This window comes from Oryctolagus cuniculus, chromosome 12 (genome assembly GCF_051225735.1).
Source record: "Oryctolagus cuniculus isolate XC-2025 breed Fujian yellow rabbit chromosome 12, ASM5122573v1, whole genome shotgun sequence".
NCBI classification, from domain to species: domain Eukaryota; kingdom Metazoa; phylum Chordata; class Mammalia; order Lagomorpha; family Leporidae; genus Oryctolagus; species Oryctolagus cuniculus.
Genome location: NC_142878.1, coordinates 86,807,983 through 86,827,254, shown reverse-complemented (window position 1 = coordinate 86,827,254; position 19,272 = coordinate 86,807,983). Strand labels below are relative to the sequence as shown.

General features: G+C 40.0%; 1 protein-coding gene across 1 annotated transcript in view; it reads left to right on the top strand.

Moving 5' to 3' along the window:
* HERC1 (HECT and RLD domain containing E3 ubiquitin protein ligase family member 1) overlaps positions 1-19,272 on the top strand; it is a 224,691-nt gene that overhangs the window by 184,498 nt on the left and 20,921 nt on the right. The window contains exons 57-67 of the mRNA XM_089310529.1: positions 5,001-5,200; positions 5,541-5,646; positions 7,170-7,316; positions 8,415-8,516; positions 10,764-10,937; positions 12,814-13,107; positions 14,028-14,093; positions 14,268-14,393; positions 16,637-16,775; positions 17,802-17,983; positions 18,685-18,840. Of these exons, the coding sequence (XP_089166655.1) occupies positions 5,001-5,200; positions 5,541-5,646; positions 7,170-7,316; positions 8,415-8,516; positions 10,764-10,937; positions 12,814-13,107; positions 14,028-14,093; positions 14,268-14,393; positions 16,637-16,775; positions 17,802-17,983; positions 18,685-18,840 (1,692 nt within the window). The remainder of the gene's footprint in view (positions 1-5,000; positions 5,201-5,540; positions 5,647-7,169; positions 7,317-8,414; positions 8,517-10,763; positions 10,938-12,813; positions 13,108-14,027; positions 14,094-14,267; positions 14,394-16,636; positions 16,776-17,801; positions 17,984-18,684; positions 18,841-19,272) is intronic.

Sequence of the window (19,272 nt, the reverse complement as noted above, 5' to 3'; positions counted from 1 at the left end):
TGGTAAGCACTATTCTATTTTCTGCTGCTATAAGATCAATTCTTTTAGCTTCCACAAATGGGTGAAAATGTGTGGGATTTGTCTTTTTATACCTGGCTTATTTCGGTTAACATTGATGTCCTCCGTCTTTATCAGTGTTGCTGCAAATGACAAAATTTCATTCTTTTTATGAAATAATATTTTATTGTGTATATATATACCACATTTTTTCATCCATTGATGGACACCTAGGTTGAATCCATATTTTGGCTATTGTAAATCTACTACAATAAACATGGGAAAGCAGATGGCTCTTCAATGTACTGACCTCATTTCCTTTAGTGTACTCAGTAGTGAGATTACTAGAACATATGGAAATTCTATTTCTAATTTTTTGAGTAGCCTCCAGTACTCCTCCCTTCTGCCCTCACAGATGAATACTGTCCTTACATGCTTTGTAGCCGTAATGTTTTCCATATGGCTGTACTGATTTACATTTCCACCAACAATGTATGAGAGTCCCCCGTTCTCTGCATCCTTGTTAGTATTGGTTATTTTTTTTTTTTTGATAATAGCTATTCTTACAAGTGTAAGGTGGCATCTCATTGTGATGTTGATTTACATTTCTCTTATGATTAATGTTGTCAAACATTTTTTCACATACTTGTTGGCCTTTTGTGTATCTTCTTTTGAAAAATGTCTATTCAGATCATTCGCCCATTTTTAAATTGGATTATTTGCTTTTTGCTGTTGCATTTCTTACAGATTCTGGATAATAATATTATCAGATAAATAGTTTGCAAATATTTTCTTCCATTCTGTTGGTTGTCTTTTCACTCTGTTGATTATTTCCTTTGCTGTACAGAATCATTTTAGTTTGATGTGATCCCGTTTGTCCATTTTTGCTTTTGTTGCCTGTGCTTTTGTGGTCATACCTAAGAAATCTCTGCTTGGACCAGTGTCCCAAGGCATTCCCCCTGTGTTTTCTTCCAGCAGTTTCTTAGTTTCTGGTCTTAAATATACATCTTTGATCCATTTTTAATTGATTTTGTATATGATGAGAATTGGCCAGGAGTATGTATGTGTGTGTATGTACACTTAGATTCATTCTTCTGCATGTGGATATCCAGTTTTCACAGCACTAGTTATTAAAGAGATGGTCCTTTCTCCAATGTATAAATATATTGATGGTGTCTTTGTCACATAAATCAATTGGCTGTAGATACATGCATTTATTTCTGGATTCTTTATCTGTTCTATTGGTCTGTAGTTCTATATTTATGCCAATTCCATACTGTTATGATTATTATATAATCATTATATATTATTATATATAATATATTGTAAATATTTTATAATACATCTTCTATATTATACATATAATATATAATATAAATATAATGCATGTATTATATTACAGTACATGTAACATATTATATATTTTATTTAATATAATATATTATGTGTTATAGTATACTGTATATTGTATATCATAATATATTATATATAATATTATATATAATGTATCATTATAATTATATATATTATATATAACTTTGTAGTATGTTTTTAAGTCAGGTGTTGTGACACCTCCAGCTTTGTTCTTTCTGTTTAGGATTACTTTGGCCATTAGGGTCTTTTGTGGTCCTCTGCAATATTTTAGGAGTGTCAAATATTCCATATTCTGGTGATAAGAGTATGTATTCTGTGGCTGTTGTGTGAATATTCTGTAAATGTGGGCCAGTGGACAGCAGGTCAAGCTGTTGCTTGAGACTCTGGCATCCTATCTGAGTGCCAGTTTGACTCCCAGATGCTCTACTTCCAATCCAGCTGCCTGCTGATATACCTGGGAAAGCAACAAAGGATGACCCAAGTACTTGGGGCCTTGCCACCCACATAGGAGACCTGGATGAAGCTCCTGGTTCCTGGCTTCTGCCTGGCCCAGCCTCAGCTGTTGGAGCCATCTGGGAAGTGAACCAGCGGATGGAAGATCTCTGTCTCTCTCTTCCTCTCTCTCTCTGTAACTCTGCCTTTCAATTAGATAAACAAATCTTTTTTAAAATGTCTTTTAGTTCCATTTGATCTGTAGTATAGATTTTAAACAAATTGATTAATTAATTTAGTATATTTGAAAAAGAAACAAAAAGAGTCCCCAGGCCATTACCAGGGAACTGGATTAGAAGTGGACCAGCCAGGACACCAACTAGTGCCCATATGGGATGCCAGTGTTGCTGTTGGCAGCTCGCTACCCCACAACATCACTCCCAGTCTGTATCTTTTAATTGGAAAATCTAATCTATTTACATTCAAGGATATTATTGATAGTTAACAACCTCCTACTGTCATTTTGTTAATTATTTTCTCATTGTTTTATATAGCCCTTGTCCTTTCTTCTCTTACTGTTAGTCTTTGTGGTTTGATAGTTTTTTTTAGTGATAAGGTTTGATTCCTTTCTCTTTCTCATGTTTATTTACCACTGAATTTTATACTTCAGATGTTTTCATACTAGTAGTTACTGTCCTTTCACGTCTCGATGTAGCACTCCCTTAAGCATTTCTTGTAAGGGTGGTCTAGTTTGTGAAATCCCTCCATTTGTACTTTTCTGAGGCTGTCCTTACATCTCTGGCTTCTCTGAAGGATAACTTTGCTGGGTGTAGTGTTCTTGGCTGGAAGTTTTTTCTTTCAGCACTCTGAATGCTTTATCCCATTCACCTGACTTTCAGGGTTTCTGCTAAGAAATCTGCTATTAGTCTAATGGAGATTCTCTATATAAATTTTCCCTTGCTGCTTTTAGAATTTTCTCTTTGTCTTTGCCTTTTGACAATTTTATTACAATGAGCCATGAAATCCAGGATAGAGTCTAATTGAGTCCCTTGAGCTTCACGGATCTAGATATCACTCTTCATCCAAAGTCTTGAGATGTTTTCAGCTATTGTTTTATTAAATGTGCTTCCTGTGCCTTTCTCCACTGTTGACACATTTTATAAATTTTCTTTTCTCTAGGGTATTTTTAGAGAATTATGTGTTCTCTTGGAGGTGCTGTGTTTTCTTCTTTATTTCATGTTACATGTGTCCCTGCATTGACATTTGCTTATCTAGTGCAGCAGTCTCCTTTTCCACTTTTACAGAGTTTCTTTGGGTTTTTCCAATAGGGAGAGGCTTTCTATTGTGGGCGGGTGCTGGCTTGTTTGGATATGGTACATTAGCTTCAGTCCTGGATGGCCTCAGTAGTGTGATCTCTTACAGTTCTTTGGCTATAATCCTCTTCAGTGCTGTTATGGTTAAATTAGTGGCATCAACTGAGGCTGTTTATAGTGGCATGGGGCGATATTGCTGCAAGTGGGAATGCTTCCTGTCTGACTGTTAAGTCCTTACAGGGTTATAGGCTCTCTGGTAGACAAGGCTACTGTCTGGCTGGTCATAGGCACATGGGGATGTGTCAAGCTGGCTGGCTGTGTGGCAGGCTCAATGGAGGGGACAGAACCACTGCCTGATTGGCTATCAGGCCAGGTTTCTTGGTGTTACAGGATGACTGGTAGTACAGCAGGCTCTCCAGAGGACAGGGCTACCGCTTGGCTGGCTAATCAGGCTGGGCCCTGGTACCTGCAAGCCACTGACTGTGTGTCACCTTCCCCTCTGAGCAAGTCCACCTGTTACTGGGGGATAGGACACCAAGTGATTAGAGGCTGGGGTGTCAGCCTTTCTGCTGGGTCTAGGCTGTGAGTATCTTGATGATGTTGCTGCAGCTGCCCATGTTAGCATGATGGAATAATCATGAGAGTGGAGGTATATTATGACTACTAGCTACCAGGGGAGCATGCTGGGTCAAGTTTCAAATGAAAATAGCAGCTTAGGTCATGAAAGGATGGTGGTTGTGTAAACTGGGCTCCTAGTTCATGTCAATATAGCTGTGTGGACTTCTGGGCAACTCTCCAAACTGTCCAGGGCCTGTGAGTGCTGGCAGAGTCTCCAGAGTATGTCTGCAGTGGTAGTGGGAACTGTTGGGGATCTCTAACTTACTTTTCCCTACAAGGGGAAGTCTGACGTGGCTCTGAGCTGATCTGGGTTGGAAAGACAGTATAGGAGGAGTAGCCTGCCTCAGTCTCCTCTCTCTGGTGTGATCTTGGGATTTGTGCTCCTCAGGGATGTCCCTGCTCCTCTCCAGTATACTTCCTCAGTTATTCCAGGTAGTGTAGTTGTTTACTCCCTGTTGTCTTTTTTTGTAGGGACATGAGCAGCAGGCAACTCTATTCAACCATCTTGTTTTTCTTGATTGTTCCTGTAGTATTGCTTGATACTAGTTCCTTTAAATTTTTTTTACATCAATCACTTATGATTTCATGTTGCATACATAAAATCTTTGGATTATGTATGTTCACAGAGAACTGTATGTAAAAGGCCATCAAGTCAGGAAAGAAGTGAAACCAAAAAAAGTGAAATAGGAACACACTGGAAATAGGAACAGAGTATCTCCTAATAATACTAGGAATTCAACAAGGAATGATTCCTTTACCTTATACAGATGTTGCCAGTTCTGACGTTTATAGGACCTTCTAGGCTGGTAACATGCAACCAAGAGTTGGAAAATATGGAGGAGAGTAAAAAAAATTAGAAGACTGCAGTGACCACAGCCATATATAAATGCAAAACATGTCCCATATTCTGTTAAGTGTTTGCTGGTTTGGTGTGAAGGGCACTTTATTAGAAATTTTTCCTTTTCATATGGTAATGGTTATCATTCAATAAAAACAACTCTTAATAAATGCAAATGTTAATGAAAGATATCCCTTTTAAGTACTTCATAATTCAACTAACATTTATTAATCTTTGACTATAGCAAATACCTTAATGCAGACTATCTATTAAAAGGGTGGGTTGGCTTAGTAATTGACAATATGTCAGTATCTAATTTACATAAAACTCATTTCAAAATAGTTGAATTTAAACTATTGTTGAATTTAAAGTATTACCTTGTGAAGGAACCATTACTCTGATTTTTTTTCTGTCTCTACCATTGTAAGGATACCCTTGTTAGTATGAAGTGGGACCCAACAGGGCATATTCTTTTGACATGTGCCAAAGAAGAGAATGTGAAACTCTGGGGACCTGCTGCAGGATGCTGGCGCTGTCTCCATTCACTCTGCCATCCGTCTATTGTAAATGGCATTGCTTGGTGCAGTCTTCCAGGGAGAGGATCCAAGTTGCAGTTACTGATGGCTACGTATGTCATTATGTGTGTGTGCATGTGTGTCTTAACTTTTATACTAGTACGGAAGATTATTTGCATGAAGTATGGCTTCTTGGTATGGCCAGTTACTGTTCTTATAATCTGTAATACCATAAGATCACATCAGATAAATACAGGGTGGTTTTCCAGTGTGAAGTTTGGTTATATAATCTCTTTATCTGGGTGTAATATTGTTAGAATATTGATCCCTAGTACAAATACATTTTCAAAGTATAGTAATTCTATCAGGACCTAATTTATAACTATTCAAAAATATTTTACTTGCTTCTGCATTTTGGCATGCTTTGATTTTATGTGATCAATTTTTTTTAAGTGGCTGTCAGAGTGGCTTAGTATGTGTTTGGCGTATTCCACAAGACACCACACAGACCAGTATGACTAGTTCAGAAGGATGGTGGGACCAGGAATCAAATTGTCAGGTAATATTCTGATATTTTTTAAGCTCTTACCTGAAACTATAGAAAAGTATATATCATCAAAGTTATTTTGCCTTGATTATTAAGATCCCCACTACCATATACAAAAGGGCAAGATCCATTAGGAAAATGTAAATAATTGCCATTCTTTGTGTGTTCTCTGAAATAACTTTTTTTATAAGTCACCTGCAACATAGCTGTTTGTTATGATAGTAGCAGTTAAAATTGATACTGTAGGCAGACAGTGAAGTGGGAGCACCTTCTACCAGAGCATTTCTCCTACTGATGCCAGAATTCCATCTATGAAAAATGATCTTTCTCTGAAACAGAAGTTACGCATTTAGGTGCTTACAGAACCATCTAGATATGTATCAGAAGTTCATGAAGCTAGGAGTTGGAAAGTGTGGAGAAGATGAAAAAGACAAAAAAATGCTACTATCATAATAATCACCACTCAGTATGTTTTGAGTAACTCATCTTAACAATTATGTTGTAGGTGACTTATAAAAAAAAATCAAGCTATTTCAGAGAACGCACAAAGAATGGCAATTATTTACATTTTCCTAAAAAAAAAAAAAAGCCAAGAAGTGCACATGCTTCCTGTAAAGGGCCCAGCTGCCACAGCGCTGGTTGTCATCCTTCAGAACAGACTCTTGTTAGTGATTGTCCTAAGTCTTAAAATAGAAGTCAGAAGTCCTGTGTAAAATCTCCCAGTATTAAACATTGGTGCCTGCTTAAAATTCTGAGTGGCCAGCCAAACTGAGCTACCTCCCAGTTTACAGTCTCTGTTGCCTCTGCTTTGTGATACAAATACCCTTGGAAGAAATATATTTTCCATTATCTTTGGGTGAATGAATACATCTGGTATTATGCTGTGTTGTAACTGAAAGAAGAGGGAGTTTAGAGCAGAACTGGGTGAATAGGGAGGGGAGGGATACCCAGTGTACTGAAGGGAGGAAAGTATCACAGATGTGGAGGTGCACATAAATCTGGTTTGCTGTTTGCACTAGAAAGTAGCTCTGTGGACAGGCCTTTCCTATCTCACTTTTGAAACCCATAGAGCAAATGGGTAGATTGGACACTACGTGACAGAATCATTAGTCAATAAAGGGAAAAACCCATCCATATAGAGTCAGATTGTGCAGGTCACAAGTGCTGGGCGGGGGAGGGATAAGCAAGAAAGTTACTTAAACTAAAGCCAAAATTTCAAAATAACTGGTTATACAGTAGAAGTCAGAATTTTCTGTCTCCAAGGGATATTTGGAACTTTGAAATGTAATCGCATCTGCCAGTTTGAAGAGCAGAAAACTAGTTTAGAAACGTATCCAAAAACTAAGATTCAACTTCAGCAAAGAAGAGCCAGACTGATGTTTTATTATTTATTCAATCAGATTAATGTTGATGAGAATTGTCTCCCTCCCACACCAACTTTATGTACTGAAATATAAAATTTCTAAGGATGAATTGTGAATCTTGAACCTATAAATTTTAAAATCACAACATGTGTTAAAAATAATCCATTGCAGGATGGCTGTAGGAAGTCAGCGGGCGTCAAATGTGTTTATCAGCTCCGGGGACACATCACTCCTGTTCGCACCGTGGCCTTCAGTTCTGACGGCTTGGCCCTGGTGTCAGGTGGACTCGGTGGGCTCATGAACATTTGGTCTTTAAGGGTAAGAACATAGGTTTTATTTTTTTTTTTAGGAATATGTTTACATTAACTTAAATATATGATTAAATATATATGATAAAAAATTAACCAATCCTAGAAATGCTTTATGTAATACTATCTGGAATACTAACAAAACTCCTTTCAAAGCCCTGCTGTCCAGTTTAATTTACTGATAAGTATTTCTAAAGTGAACTAGGCTCTCAAAAATTGGGTAGTAGGTACACGTCAGGTTTTTCAGATGAGGAGACGGGACACGGGAGCATCCATTCTAACAGTGTGTCACTGGATAGCTATGCGTTCCCACTTTTATTTAGAGGGTACCAGCAGGTCTACAAGGCAACAGGCACATAGGCAAGGTTATACATCAACTTAAGGATTTGCGTAAAGGAATTTGATCTGGTGGTCTAAGATAGGGATTAGAGCCATGTTGTCAATCTTCAGAGACAAGCCCATTTATTTGAAAAGCAAAGTAATAGGGAGGGAGCAAGGGGAAGTAAGAGAGAGATCTTCCATCCGTCCTCTGGTTCACTCCCCCAAATGTCCCCAATGGCCAGGACTGGGTGCCTAGAACTCCGTCTAGGTCTCCCATGTGAGAAGCAGGGTCTCAAGCCATCACCTGCTGCCTTCCCGGGCACATTAGCAAGGAGCTGGATCAGAAGCAGAGCAGCCAGAACTTGAACTGGCACTCTGATAAGGGATGTCTGCATTGCAAGCAGAGGCTTACAGCACTGTGCTGCAGTGCCTGCGCTGTGGCGTAGCAGGTAAGGTCACCGCCTGCAGTGCTGGCCTCCCATATGGGTGCTCCACTTCCAATCCTGCTCTCTGCTATGGCCTGGGAAAGCAGTGGAGGATGGCCCAAGTCCTTGGCCCCCTGCACCCACATGGGAGACCCAGAGGAAGCCCCTGGCTCCTGCCTTCAGATCGGCACAGCTCCGACTGTTGCAGCCATCTGGGGAGTGAACCAGTGGATGGAAGACCTCTTTCTCTCAATCTGCCTCTCTGTAATGCTGCCTTTCAAATAAATAAATAAATCTTTGAAAAAAAAGTCAATGATGCCTAAGGTTAATTAATGAATATTGATAAATATGTCTCATTTTAGGATGGTTCTGTCTTGCAAACTGTTGTAATAGGCTCTGGAGCTATTCAGACCACAGTATGGATTCCAGAAGTTGGAGTAGCTGCTTGCTCAAATAGATCAAAGGTAATACTGCTGTTTTTATATCAAATCATGAGGTATAAAAGTATAGAAATCATAGAATAAGTGCCTCACTTGATGGAGGAGAAACCTGGTGTCCAGAGGGATTATTACTTCTCAAGGTAATGCAACTATTAAGTGACAGAAAGAGAACTCCTGATTTGTAGTCTAATATGCTTTTTCCCCCCTCATCAGTGTATTTGAAATCCAGAACAGTAAAATCATGATCTGTACATCCTCAGTTTTTCTGGAAGAATGATCTCCAATGCACATTCATTCCGAGGACAGTTTCTACACTAATATTTTTTTAAAGATTTATGTATTTGAAAGGCAGAGCAGGCCGGCGCCGTGGCTCACTAGGCTAATCCTCCGCCTTGCGGCACTGGCACACCGGGTTCTAGTCCCGGTCGGGGTGCCAGATTCTGTCCCGGTTGCCCCTCTTCCAGGCCAGCTCTCTGCTGTGGCCAGGGAGTGCAGTGGAGGATGGCCCAAGTGCTTGGACCCTGCACCCCATGGGAGACCAGGAGAAGTACCTGGCTCCTGCCATCGGATCAGCGCGGTGCGCCGGCCGCAGCGGCCATTGGAGGGTGAACCAACGGCAAAGGAAGACCTTTCTCTCTGTCTCTCTCTCTCACTGTCCACTCTGCCTGTCAGAAAAAAAAAAAAAAAAAAAAAAAAAAAGGCAGAGCAACAGAGAGAGGGAGAGACGGAAGGGGAAGGGAGTGGGAGGGAGAGGGAGAGATTCCATCTACTGGTTCATTCCCCAGATGGCGTCAACAGCCAGGTCTGGATCAGGTCGAAGTCTGGAGCCAGGAACCCCATACGGATCTCCCACGTGGGTGGCATGAGCCCAAGTACTTGGTTGCCATCGCTGCCTTCCCAGGCACATTAACAGGAAGCTGGACCGGCAGTGGAATAGTGGGACTTGAACTGCACTCTGATATGGGAAGATGCTAGTGTTGTGAGCAGCAGCTTAGCCTAGCTGTACCACAGTGCCAAAACCCCTGCAATAATTTTTTCTCCCCATAACCCTTTTGTTTAAGAAATACAACTTCATACATTTCATAATTACAACTTTAGAACATGGTTATTCTTCCCACCATACCTACCCTCCCACCCACTCTCCTACCCCTCTTCCTCCTCCTGCTCCTATCCCACTCTTATTTTTCACTAAGATCTATTTTCAATTAACTTTATATACATATGATTAACTCTATGTTAAGAGTTCAACAAATAGTATGGAAAAAAAACTGTTCAACAGTCAAGACAAGGGCTGTTCAAAGTCATTGCTTCTCAAAATGTCAATTTCACTTGTGCAGATTACCTTTTAGGTACTTTATTAGTTATCACAGGTCAGAGAGAACATATGGTATAAATCTTATATGCTTTCTACTATACCCCAAGGCTTTGATTAAAGTGCTTAATTATTGAGCAATTTTATTTATATTGGAAATTAAAAAGTGGATTTTGAGATTTTGCCATGACTTTTGACATAGCACTAAATTATCTTAGAAGAATTTTCCATAAAGAGAAGAACCATCTCAAAAATATTTGGGTCAGAAATACAAAATATACACTTTTAATATTCTAGTGAAAAAATCAGTGGCCCTGCTGTCAAATAATTCTGTGACATGACATTTATCCTACAGTATTACTTTCATGCCCTTAAAGATGACAGTTAGTATTCTGGCTTGATTTACATTCTGTGTGGTAAAACAATGTTAAAATAAGCTCTGAGTCTGCATGAGTAGTCCTACTAGAAGTAAAACATAGGATCAGACCCTACGCATTAGTGGTTTGTGTAGAATAAGCCTTAGAGTCAGTGTGAGAACAGTGCTGCTGCTTTACAGATATGTCCCTCTGTGGACAAAGTACTATTCCCCTGGTGTCCCTGTGGTCATGTCATTTTTCTGAAATAGACTAGATACACTGTCCTGTAATTCTTATGAAATAGCAAATAATTCACATTGTTTATTTAAAAAGAATCAACTGATAGGTAATTCACAAGGTTTGTGATTATTTCTGTTCAGTCATTTTTACCTAGACAACATTTAGAATGTTTTGAAGTTCCGTGTGCATTAAAAATACTGCCTTTTTGCATATAAAGGTGTCCAAAAATGTTTAATGCAATTACTAGAAGGTAATTGAGTGTGTCATGGGTGGTTGGCATATAGCAAATTGGGTGGCGATAGCAGGTTTTTTTTTTTTAAATTTAAACTTATTAATCACATGGCATGATTTATTTTCAACCAGGATGTTTTGGTCGTGAATTGTACAGCAGAATGGGCTGCTGCCAATCATGTTTTAGCAACCTGTAGGACAGCACTGAAACAACAGGGCGTTCTCGGATTAAACATGGCTCCCTGCATGAGAGCCTTTCTGGAGCGGCTGCCCATGATGCTTCAGGAGCAATACGCCTATGAAAAGGTAACTCTTCCACTCATTCACTCACTAGGTACCCATGGTTGCTGGGAGCCTTAAAATCTGAATTACAATTTTTAAATAAGTGTGTAAAATCAGAGGAAAATAATTGGGGCTATTTGGATAAAATCAAATGAAGATAAATCAGGCTGAAAAAATAGTTGTTCAGGCCGGCGCCTTGGCTCAACTTGGCTAATCCTCCGCCTGCGGCACCGGCACCCCAGGTTCTAGTCCCGGTTGGGGCGCCAGGTACTAGTCCCGGTTGCCCCTCTTCCTGTCCAGCTCTCTGCTGTGGCCCGGGAGGGCAGCCGAGGATGGCCCAGGTGCTTGGGTCCCTGCACCCGCATGGAAGATTGGGAAGAAGCACCCAGCTCCTGGCTTCAGATGGACGCAGCGCCGGCCATGGCAGCCATTAGGGGAGTGAACCAACGAAAGGAAGACCTTTCTCTCTGTCTCTATCTCACTGTCTATAACTCTACCTGTCAAATAAAAATAATAAATAAATAAATAAATAAATAAATAAATAAATAGTTGTTTAGTAGTTCTAAGCCTAGTCTTTATTTTTTTTTAAGATTTATCTGTTTATTTGAAAGGCTGAGTTACAGAGAGGCATAGAAAGAGAGAGATCTTCCATCCAATGGTTCATTCCCCAAATGGCCACAATGGCCAGAGCTAGGCTGATCTGAAGCCAGGAGCCAGGAGCTTCTTCCAGGTCTCCCACATGGGTGCAGGGGCCTATCTCCCACTGCTTTCCTGGGCACATTAGCATGGAGCTGGAATGGAATTGGAACAGCTGGGGCTTGAATTGATACTGGCTTTACCTGCTACACCACAGCACTGCCCTTTTTTTTTAAAGTCTTCATTTTTGCTAGCGTAAAATAAATTCATAACCTCCAAATTTTTGTATAGTGTTTATATCACTCCTTTTCAGATTATTTATTCACTACAAACTGTTTATAGTACCTGTGCCTCATAGTGTCATCTTTCCTTTTCCAAGCCATATATCTATTTTTGTGTGAATTTGCCTCCCAAATTTGAGGGGTAGGAATGCATGTGGATGTCAGATTGAGCATCCTCTCCATCTACCAAATGAGTCTTTGTGGGATGTTAGTAGAGAGTTATGACTGAACTGAGCAGCTTCATTGAATACTAGCATAAAGAACTGTAGAATTTGAGTCTGTTGTCCTGGCAGTGGTCCTAAGGGAGTCTCTCCTACCTCAGTAGTCACAGGGTGCGGTCCATGGGCGGAACTCTTCAAAGAGCTGCTGCTGCTTTTTGTTTCTTTTCCTTTCTTTCTTTTGCCACAAGGTACATGAATTTTAATTTTATTTTCTGAGCCACTCAGTCTCACAGAGTTGCTCTGCTATGACTAAGGAATGCCATGAGGGTGGGAAGGATTTTCCTCTAACGGCTACCAGAGCTCTTTTGTTGAAGAAGAAATCTGAGAGGGAACAGGTGTCTGTGGTTTAGTGGTTATCTGTCTGCTTTTTTTTTTTTTAATCAAGAAAAACCGTAGTGACAGTATACTAAATGCAATGTGATATTCTGGATTGGATTCTAGAGCCAAAAAGGGGAGTTAGTGAGAAAATTAAAAGAAGTCCTGTGGTTTAATTAGTATGGTACCAAAGTTTATTTCTTAGTTTTCTAATAAATGTGTCATCATTTTGTCGGATGTTAACACAAGGGGAAGTTGGGTTGCAAATACATAGGAATTCTCTGTATTATCTCTGCAGCTCAGCATAAATCTGAAATGATTTCAAAGCAGAAAGCTTAAAAAGTAGTAAATTTTAAAACCACAATTGTAGTCTGTCAGAATTCAGTAAGTTCATTTGGAATATTTGGCACAGGCTCTTCAACATCGTATCCTTGCATTGTCTCTTAGCCTCATGTGGTGTGTGGCGACCAGCTTGTTCACAGCCCCTATATGCAGTGTCTGGCGTCCCTGGCGGTGGGACTTCACCTGGATCAGCTGTTGTGTAACCCTCCAGTGCCACCGCATCACCAGAGCTGCCTCCCTGATCCTGCCTCATGGAATCCAAATGAGTGGGCCTGGTTAGAATGTTTCTCAACCACCATTAAAGCTGCTGAAGCCCTGACTAATGGCGCACAGTTTCCAGACTCTTTTACTGTTCCAGATCTAGAACCTGTTCCAGAGGATGAACTTGTGTTCCTAATGGTAAATATATAAGAGCTGCTCTTACTTGCTGCTGACAGTGTGTCAGGGGTGTCTGGCATGTTAGCAGACCCTTCCTGAGTATTTGCAAGCTTGAAAAGCTAGAAGCATGCCCTTAGATAAGCTGAAAGTATTTTCTTTCAGGTACTCAAATTTAATCTGATGGCAGGCCTCCATGGTGACAGTGATTGATTATGTAAAAACTGTGAGGCTTTGTAAACCTGCTGGCTCTCAGTGACACAGTCCTTTGCTTTTCCGTTTTCTTTTATCCATTCTTACTAATGATTTATTATAGTAATGCTAATTTAATACTAATATTACCTTATATTAATGCATTAGTTGTATATGTTTTAACATTTTTTTTGGCCAACTTGTGAGATTTGTGCTACATAGATTCTAATTTGTTTGACACTTCAATTGTGTCTGTAGTCAGCATCAAAAATATGAAAGAGCATTCCAGTGGACGTTTGTTCCTAACTATATTTGAAATTGTCCAGCTGTAGTAACTGTGATACAGATAAAATACCTATGTAGATAGTGCAGCCCAGCACTTGTTCCAACAGCCACTTCACTCAGTTAATACTTAAATAAATAAGCCTTTGAATATATAAATATAAATATCATATAAACAGACAAATATGAGCTGATAACGATTATCTAAATATAGAGTATTCTGATCAGAAAATGTCCTTCTTTGCCCATTTGGCCCAAATATGTCATTTTGTGTATGTGGACACTGAAGCCATTGATGAAGTGAATAAAGGGAGATATTAAAAATGCATAAGGTTTGACATGAGTATAAAATTGCTTTTAATTTCTTATTGATATTATGTCTTTTTTTTTTAGAAATAAGACTTAGTTGTTAAAAACAGATAAAATCTTCACTAAACAGGATGTGTCTTTATGTTTATCCTGTCTTGCAGGATAACAGTAAGTGGATTAATGGCATGGATGAACAAATTATGTCTTGGGCAACTTCTAGACCTGAGGTCAGTAAAGATGAAGATAATTATTTGGTGGTTTTCAGTAAATCCTTTTTATTCTGAATGCTTGTGTGTCTGTGCCCTGATGTCTCCCCGAGAGGCTGGCACACACTTGAGCTCAGTACATACTTGTTTGAAGAAATGGAGAAATCTAATTTTGAAATGATCATGGTTTTCCAGGACTGGCACCTGGGAGGTAAATGTGATGTCTACCTGTGGGGTGCTGGCAGGCATGGGCAGCTGGCAGAGGCTGGAAGAAACGTGATGGTTCCTGCTGCAGCTCCATCATTCTCTCAGGCCCAACAGGTAACTGAACCGGTAAAGAAACTGAGAAGAAAATTTGGAACTGATAATTGCAGTTCCTTTGTTGTAAGTAATTTATCATAGGAAAGAGCTTGTTCATTGTGGAGATTTGTTAAACAAAATCATGATGTATACCTTCAAAGTAAGAAGTTTAATTGGCAAATTCCTAAATTTTTATGGCTTCCAAGTGTAATGAATTGATATCATGAAACAGTAGGCCTGCTGAGCATGTGCTTATGGACATTTAGATGCTAGTTAGGAACCACTGATCTCTTTTTGAGTCCATAAACTTCCTCAGATCTTCAGCCAGATTTCATTGACACGTTCCCTTCTCATAATTGAGGTACTGTATTTCCAAACACCTTCTGAAGTCACTGCTTTCTCTTTCATTCTTCTTTACCTTGGCTCATCTCAGATTGTACTATTCTTTTTTGTATATGAGGAGACTTAAAAAGATTAATGGAAAATTAAAAGATAAGTTTAGGTGGCTGGCATTGTGGTGCACTGGGTTAAGCTGCCACCTGTGATGCCAGTATCCCACAGGCTGATTTGAGTCCTACCTGTTCTGTTTCTGATCCAGCTCCCTGCTAATGCATCTGGGAAGGCAGTGGAAAGTGGCCCAATAATTGGGCCCCAGCACCCACACAGGAGACTCAGAGTTCTGGCTCCTGGCTTCAGTCTAGCCCAGCCTCAGCTATTGCAGCCATTAACCAGCAAACAGAAGATCTCTCTCTCTCTCTTTCTCTGTGTCACTCTGCCTTTCAAATAGATAAGTAAATCTTTAAAAAAAAAAAATGTTTATCTAGGGCTGGTGCTGTGGCTCAGTGGGTTAAGCTGCTGCTTGCAGCACTGACATCCCATATGGGCGCTAGTTTGAGACCTGGCTGCTCCACTTCCGATCCAGCTCCCTGCTGATGCTGCTGGGAAAGCAGTGGAAGATGGCCCAAGTGCTTGGGCCCCTGCACCCATGTTGGAGACCCAGAAGAAGCTCCTGGCTCCTGGCTTTAGCCTAAGATCAGGCAGTTGCAGCTATTTGGAGACCTCTCTCTCTGTGCCTCTCCCTCTCTGTAACTCCTCCTTTCAAGTGAATAAATAAATCTTTAAAAAAATGTTTATCTTGATGCAAAAAAGTTAAAAATCATGCATGTAAGGAGTCTTCAGAAAGTTCATGGGAAATGCATATGGGAAAAAAATTATGCATGGATTTAAAAATTTTTGTACCAAAATAAACTTATCTTTTAATTCCATTTTCCATTAACTTTCTCAAGTGTGTTTCTATGTCCCCTCCGGTTTCTGTTTCTTTCCAGCCAGGTCTTTAATAGTTCCCCTTCACCATTTCCTATTTCCTGTTTCTTCTTTTATGTATTTTGTTTTTGATGTAATTGTTTAAATTCTGCACAGTTGGCTGAAATCCCTCTAGATAGCGTGGTTCCAAAGGCTTAGATAAGACTCATACAGCTCGTGGTTAAGCAGACAGTTTTGTAGTAATCAAGGGCTTATAGGAACCCCATAGTTATATCAGCTCTTTCCCTTTAGTAAAAAGAGAAAAGAATTAATCAAAGTATCCTGAGTATGTCTGGGAATAATTTCAAATGTGTACATGTTGAAGCTAAGTAATAAAGTGTAATCACTGGTTTGAAACCCAGGAACTTGTTTTTCCGACAAGGAAGTATGAAGCCCATGAACAGACAAGAAGGCCATTAGAAGAGAATTTTATTGAAAACAGTGAAGAGACAGAAATGCCTACACCTGATAGACTTGGCGGGTGTCTAAATAAAGGACCGAGAACTCAGTCTGCATTCAGACTGGGAATTTTATGGACAGGAGTATGGGTCCCCTGTTTCTTCTCCCCTCTTCGTTCTTCTGGGAAAGTCTGAGTGGGGGATTTTTGGATGTGGATTTCCCCTGAACAGATCCCTCTGGACAAAGCTGGCCATCAGGGTTCACCTACTGGAGAAGGAAATGACTCCTTCAGTCCAGTGGTCCTAACCTCGTTGGACCAGCCGTGTTGTTTCCTCAGTTCAGTGAGGTCCTTTTCATAAAGGACAGGGAGAACACTTGGGCTGGGGGAGGCACACCCAAGGCTGGGTCCTGCTTCCAGAACTTGTTCCCTTGTTCCAATGCACATATATTTATCTTCTTTACAGCTTTTCATTTTCTTCAGCCCCTCTTACACCTACAGGCAAATATCTACCTACCTGCCTAAACAAAAGGATAATATGTATTTAATTGTGTTTTCATACTAGGTCATATGTGGTCAGAACTGTACCTTTGTCATCCAGGCCAATGGCACAGTGTTGGCTTGTGGGGAAGGAAGTTACGGCAGATTAGGACAAGGGAATTCAGATGACCTTCATGTGCTGACAGTTATTTCAGCCTTACAAGGTAAAATTACCCTCAGTTTAAAAATGGTCAAAAACTGTGGTCTAACTGTAGGAATGTTTGCTGTGTTGGAACTTTCCTCAGACCTTACTAGATGAAAACATGTAGGATTTTCACTGTTTTTGAATAATTTTTTAGGCATGTGTATAGTCTTGGTTTCCATATTTTAAGCTATATTATTTTGCCAGTTATTTATCAGAGCAATGTTAGAATTAACTTTTTGAGACTTCCAGATGATAATAAACACATTCTTTAAAATTGCAAAAGTGTAATTAGGTACCTATTAATAGCAGTAGCAATCATGCATGTATGTATTTTATTAACATTAAAAATAAGTTTATATGGAAATCTGCAAGTGAGCTGAAGATTATAAAGGGTGTCAAGGTTCTGTGTGACTTGCAGAAAGAATACCTCTGGAGGAACCACAGCAGGAGCCTCCCTGGCTTTTGACTCTGAAGCCTACAAAGATAACCCAGGTTTTGTTTTTTTAAGTAGAAACATAAAAGATAAAATAACAATGAGTTAAGAACAGATTCCTAAGACTGCTGTAAATTCTTTTCCTTGAGATCTAGTGGGAGGAGTAGAGCAGTAGGAAGGAACAGGGGCTGCTCCTGTCTGATCCTTGTGGTCCCTGGCTCTGGGATCTTGTACAAGCTGCTAGACCTCTTTGTGGCTCAGTTTTCCCAGTTGAAAAAAAAAATGGAAATGTTAGTATCTGCCTCCTAGGTTCTGTGTGAAAATGGGAAATGAGATAAACCAGGTGGAATGTTTATAAGAGTGTCTAGAACATAGTCCTTAGTGGTATAACTGCTGCTGTCCTCGTCTTCCTTGTGATCATCAGGATGTTATGTAACTCCTCCCAGGTATGCTAGCTTATGATTACAAATTTGATTTGAAATTAAATAAATTATTTTTATTTCCACAATAATGTTTTGATGTTTTTTTATTTTGAGGTCATTCTGTAGCAGCTGCAAGTAAAGGGGAATTTTAGCATCCAGTGACATCCATTGGGTTTCTGCTCTGTTCCAGGCTTTGTGGTGACCCAGCTGGTGACTTCTTGTGGTTCTGATGGGCACTCGATGGCCCTGACTGAAAGCGGTGAAGTCTTTAGCTGGGGAGATGGTGACTATGGTAAACTTGGCCACGGGAACAGCGACAGGCAGCGGCGGCCCAGGCAGATCGAGGCCTTACAAGGAGAAGAAGTGGTGCAGGTCAGGCAGGATGTGGATGAGTTTGCCTTTGACATAAATATACGCATTATTGAATAGCATTCTTAAATCGGGACATGATAATAAAATATACAACACAGTCATTAAGAGACACACTATTTTTGATTGTTCAGATTCATTCTTGAGCTCCTCAGAAGTTTGACTAGGCTTTGCTGTTAATGGTGGACTTCTTTTTTTGTACCAGTTGGTTTGCCCAGGCTGGGATGCTCCTGGCCCTCAGACAAAACACTGTGGGGTTTTAGCTCCTGACTCAGGGTACTTGATAGATAAGTGGAAAACTTTGCTCTCAGCCTACCATTTCTGTTAGAAAAAATTGAATTTGTGTGCATTTTCTGGAAAACCAGTTAGTGACTTAAAATAATGTAATACTAGATAGCACCTTAGAGTTTAAAAAGAATTTCCCCATTTATTATCTCATCTACTCTAGGTCATCTGCACACAACTAAAGAGTAGCAACAGTTATTCCAAAGCCTACTGTTGAACTTGATCCTCCTGGGGCTGGTGAGGCAGATTAAACTTGGGGGAACAGAACCACCACTTGGGCAGACAGAATATTCTTATCTTCAAGATCTTGCATTGTCAGTGAAGTTTATATAAATTTTACTGCTATACTAATAGCTGAAAATGACTGGTTCATTTCTTAATATCTCCCTTTAATTTTGTTTCGCCTTGGTTTCCTCTAGATGTCTTGTGGCTTCAAGCACTCAGCAGTGGTGACTTCAGATGGCAAACTGTTCACCTTTGGGAATGGTGACTATGGACGTCTGGGTCTTGGAAACACCTCTAACAAAAAGCTGCCAGAGAGAGTGACTGCACTGGAGGGGTATCAGATTGGACAGGCATGTGCCAGCTGGTTATTGCTTCTCATCTCTCCTGGGTACACTTAGAAACTTTCTGTCAGGAAGACCTAGATCACTAGCTGTACTTAACCTTATGTATATTTTGTTCGATCTAACTGATCATTTTTCATGACGTTTTTCCCGATGTGACTATTCACATTTTAAGTCATTCAGGTTTGTTTGCTTATATGACAAACTAATGGTTTATTTCAGGATGTGAGTGTTCTTTAAACTCCCTCTATAAAGTACTAATACAACTGGCTAGAGCTGTTTACACAGGACAGGTTGTCGTGGCTCCTGTCTGATTGCTTTGAGTTAGATGGTAAAGCTGCAGCATCCCTGGTAGCTGCAGCTGTGGAGCAGTAACTGCCGCTTGTCCTGTACACATTGAATATCTCCTAACTTGGAAGTGAGGTAGCTTTGTCTTTTTTT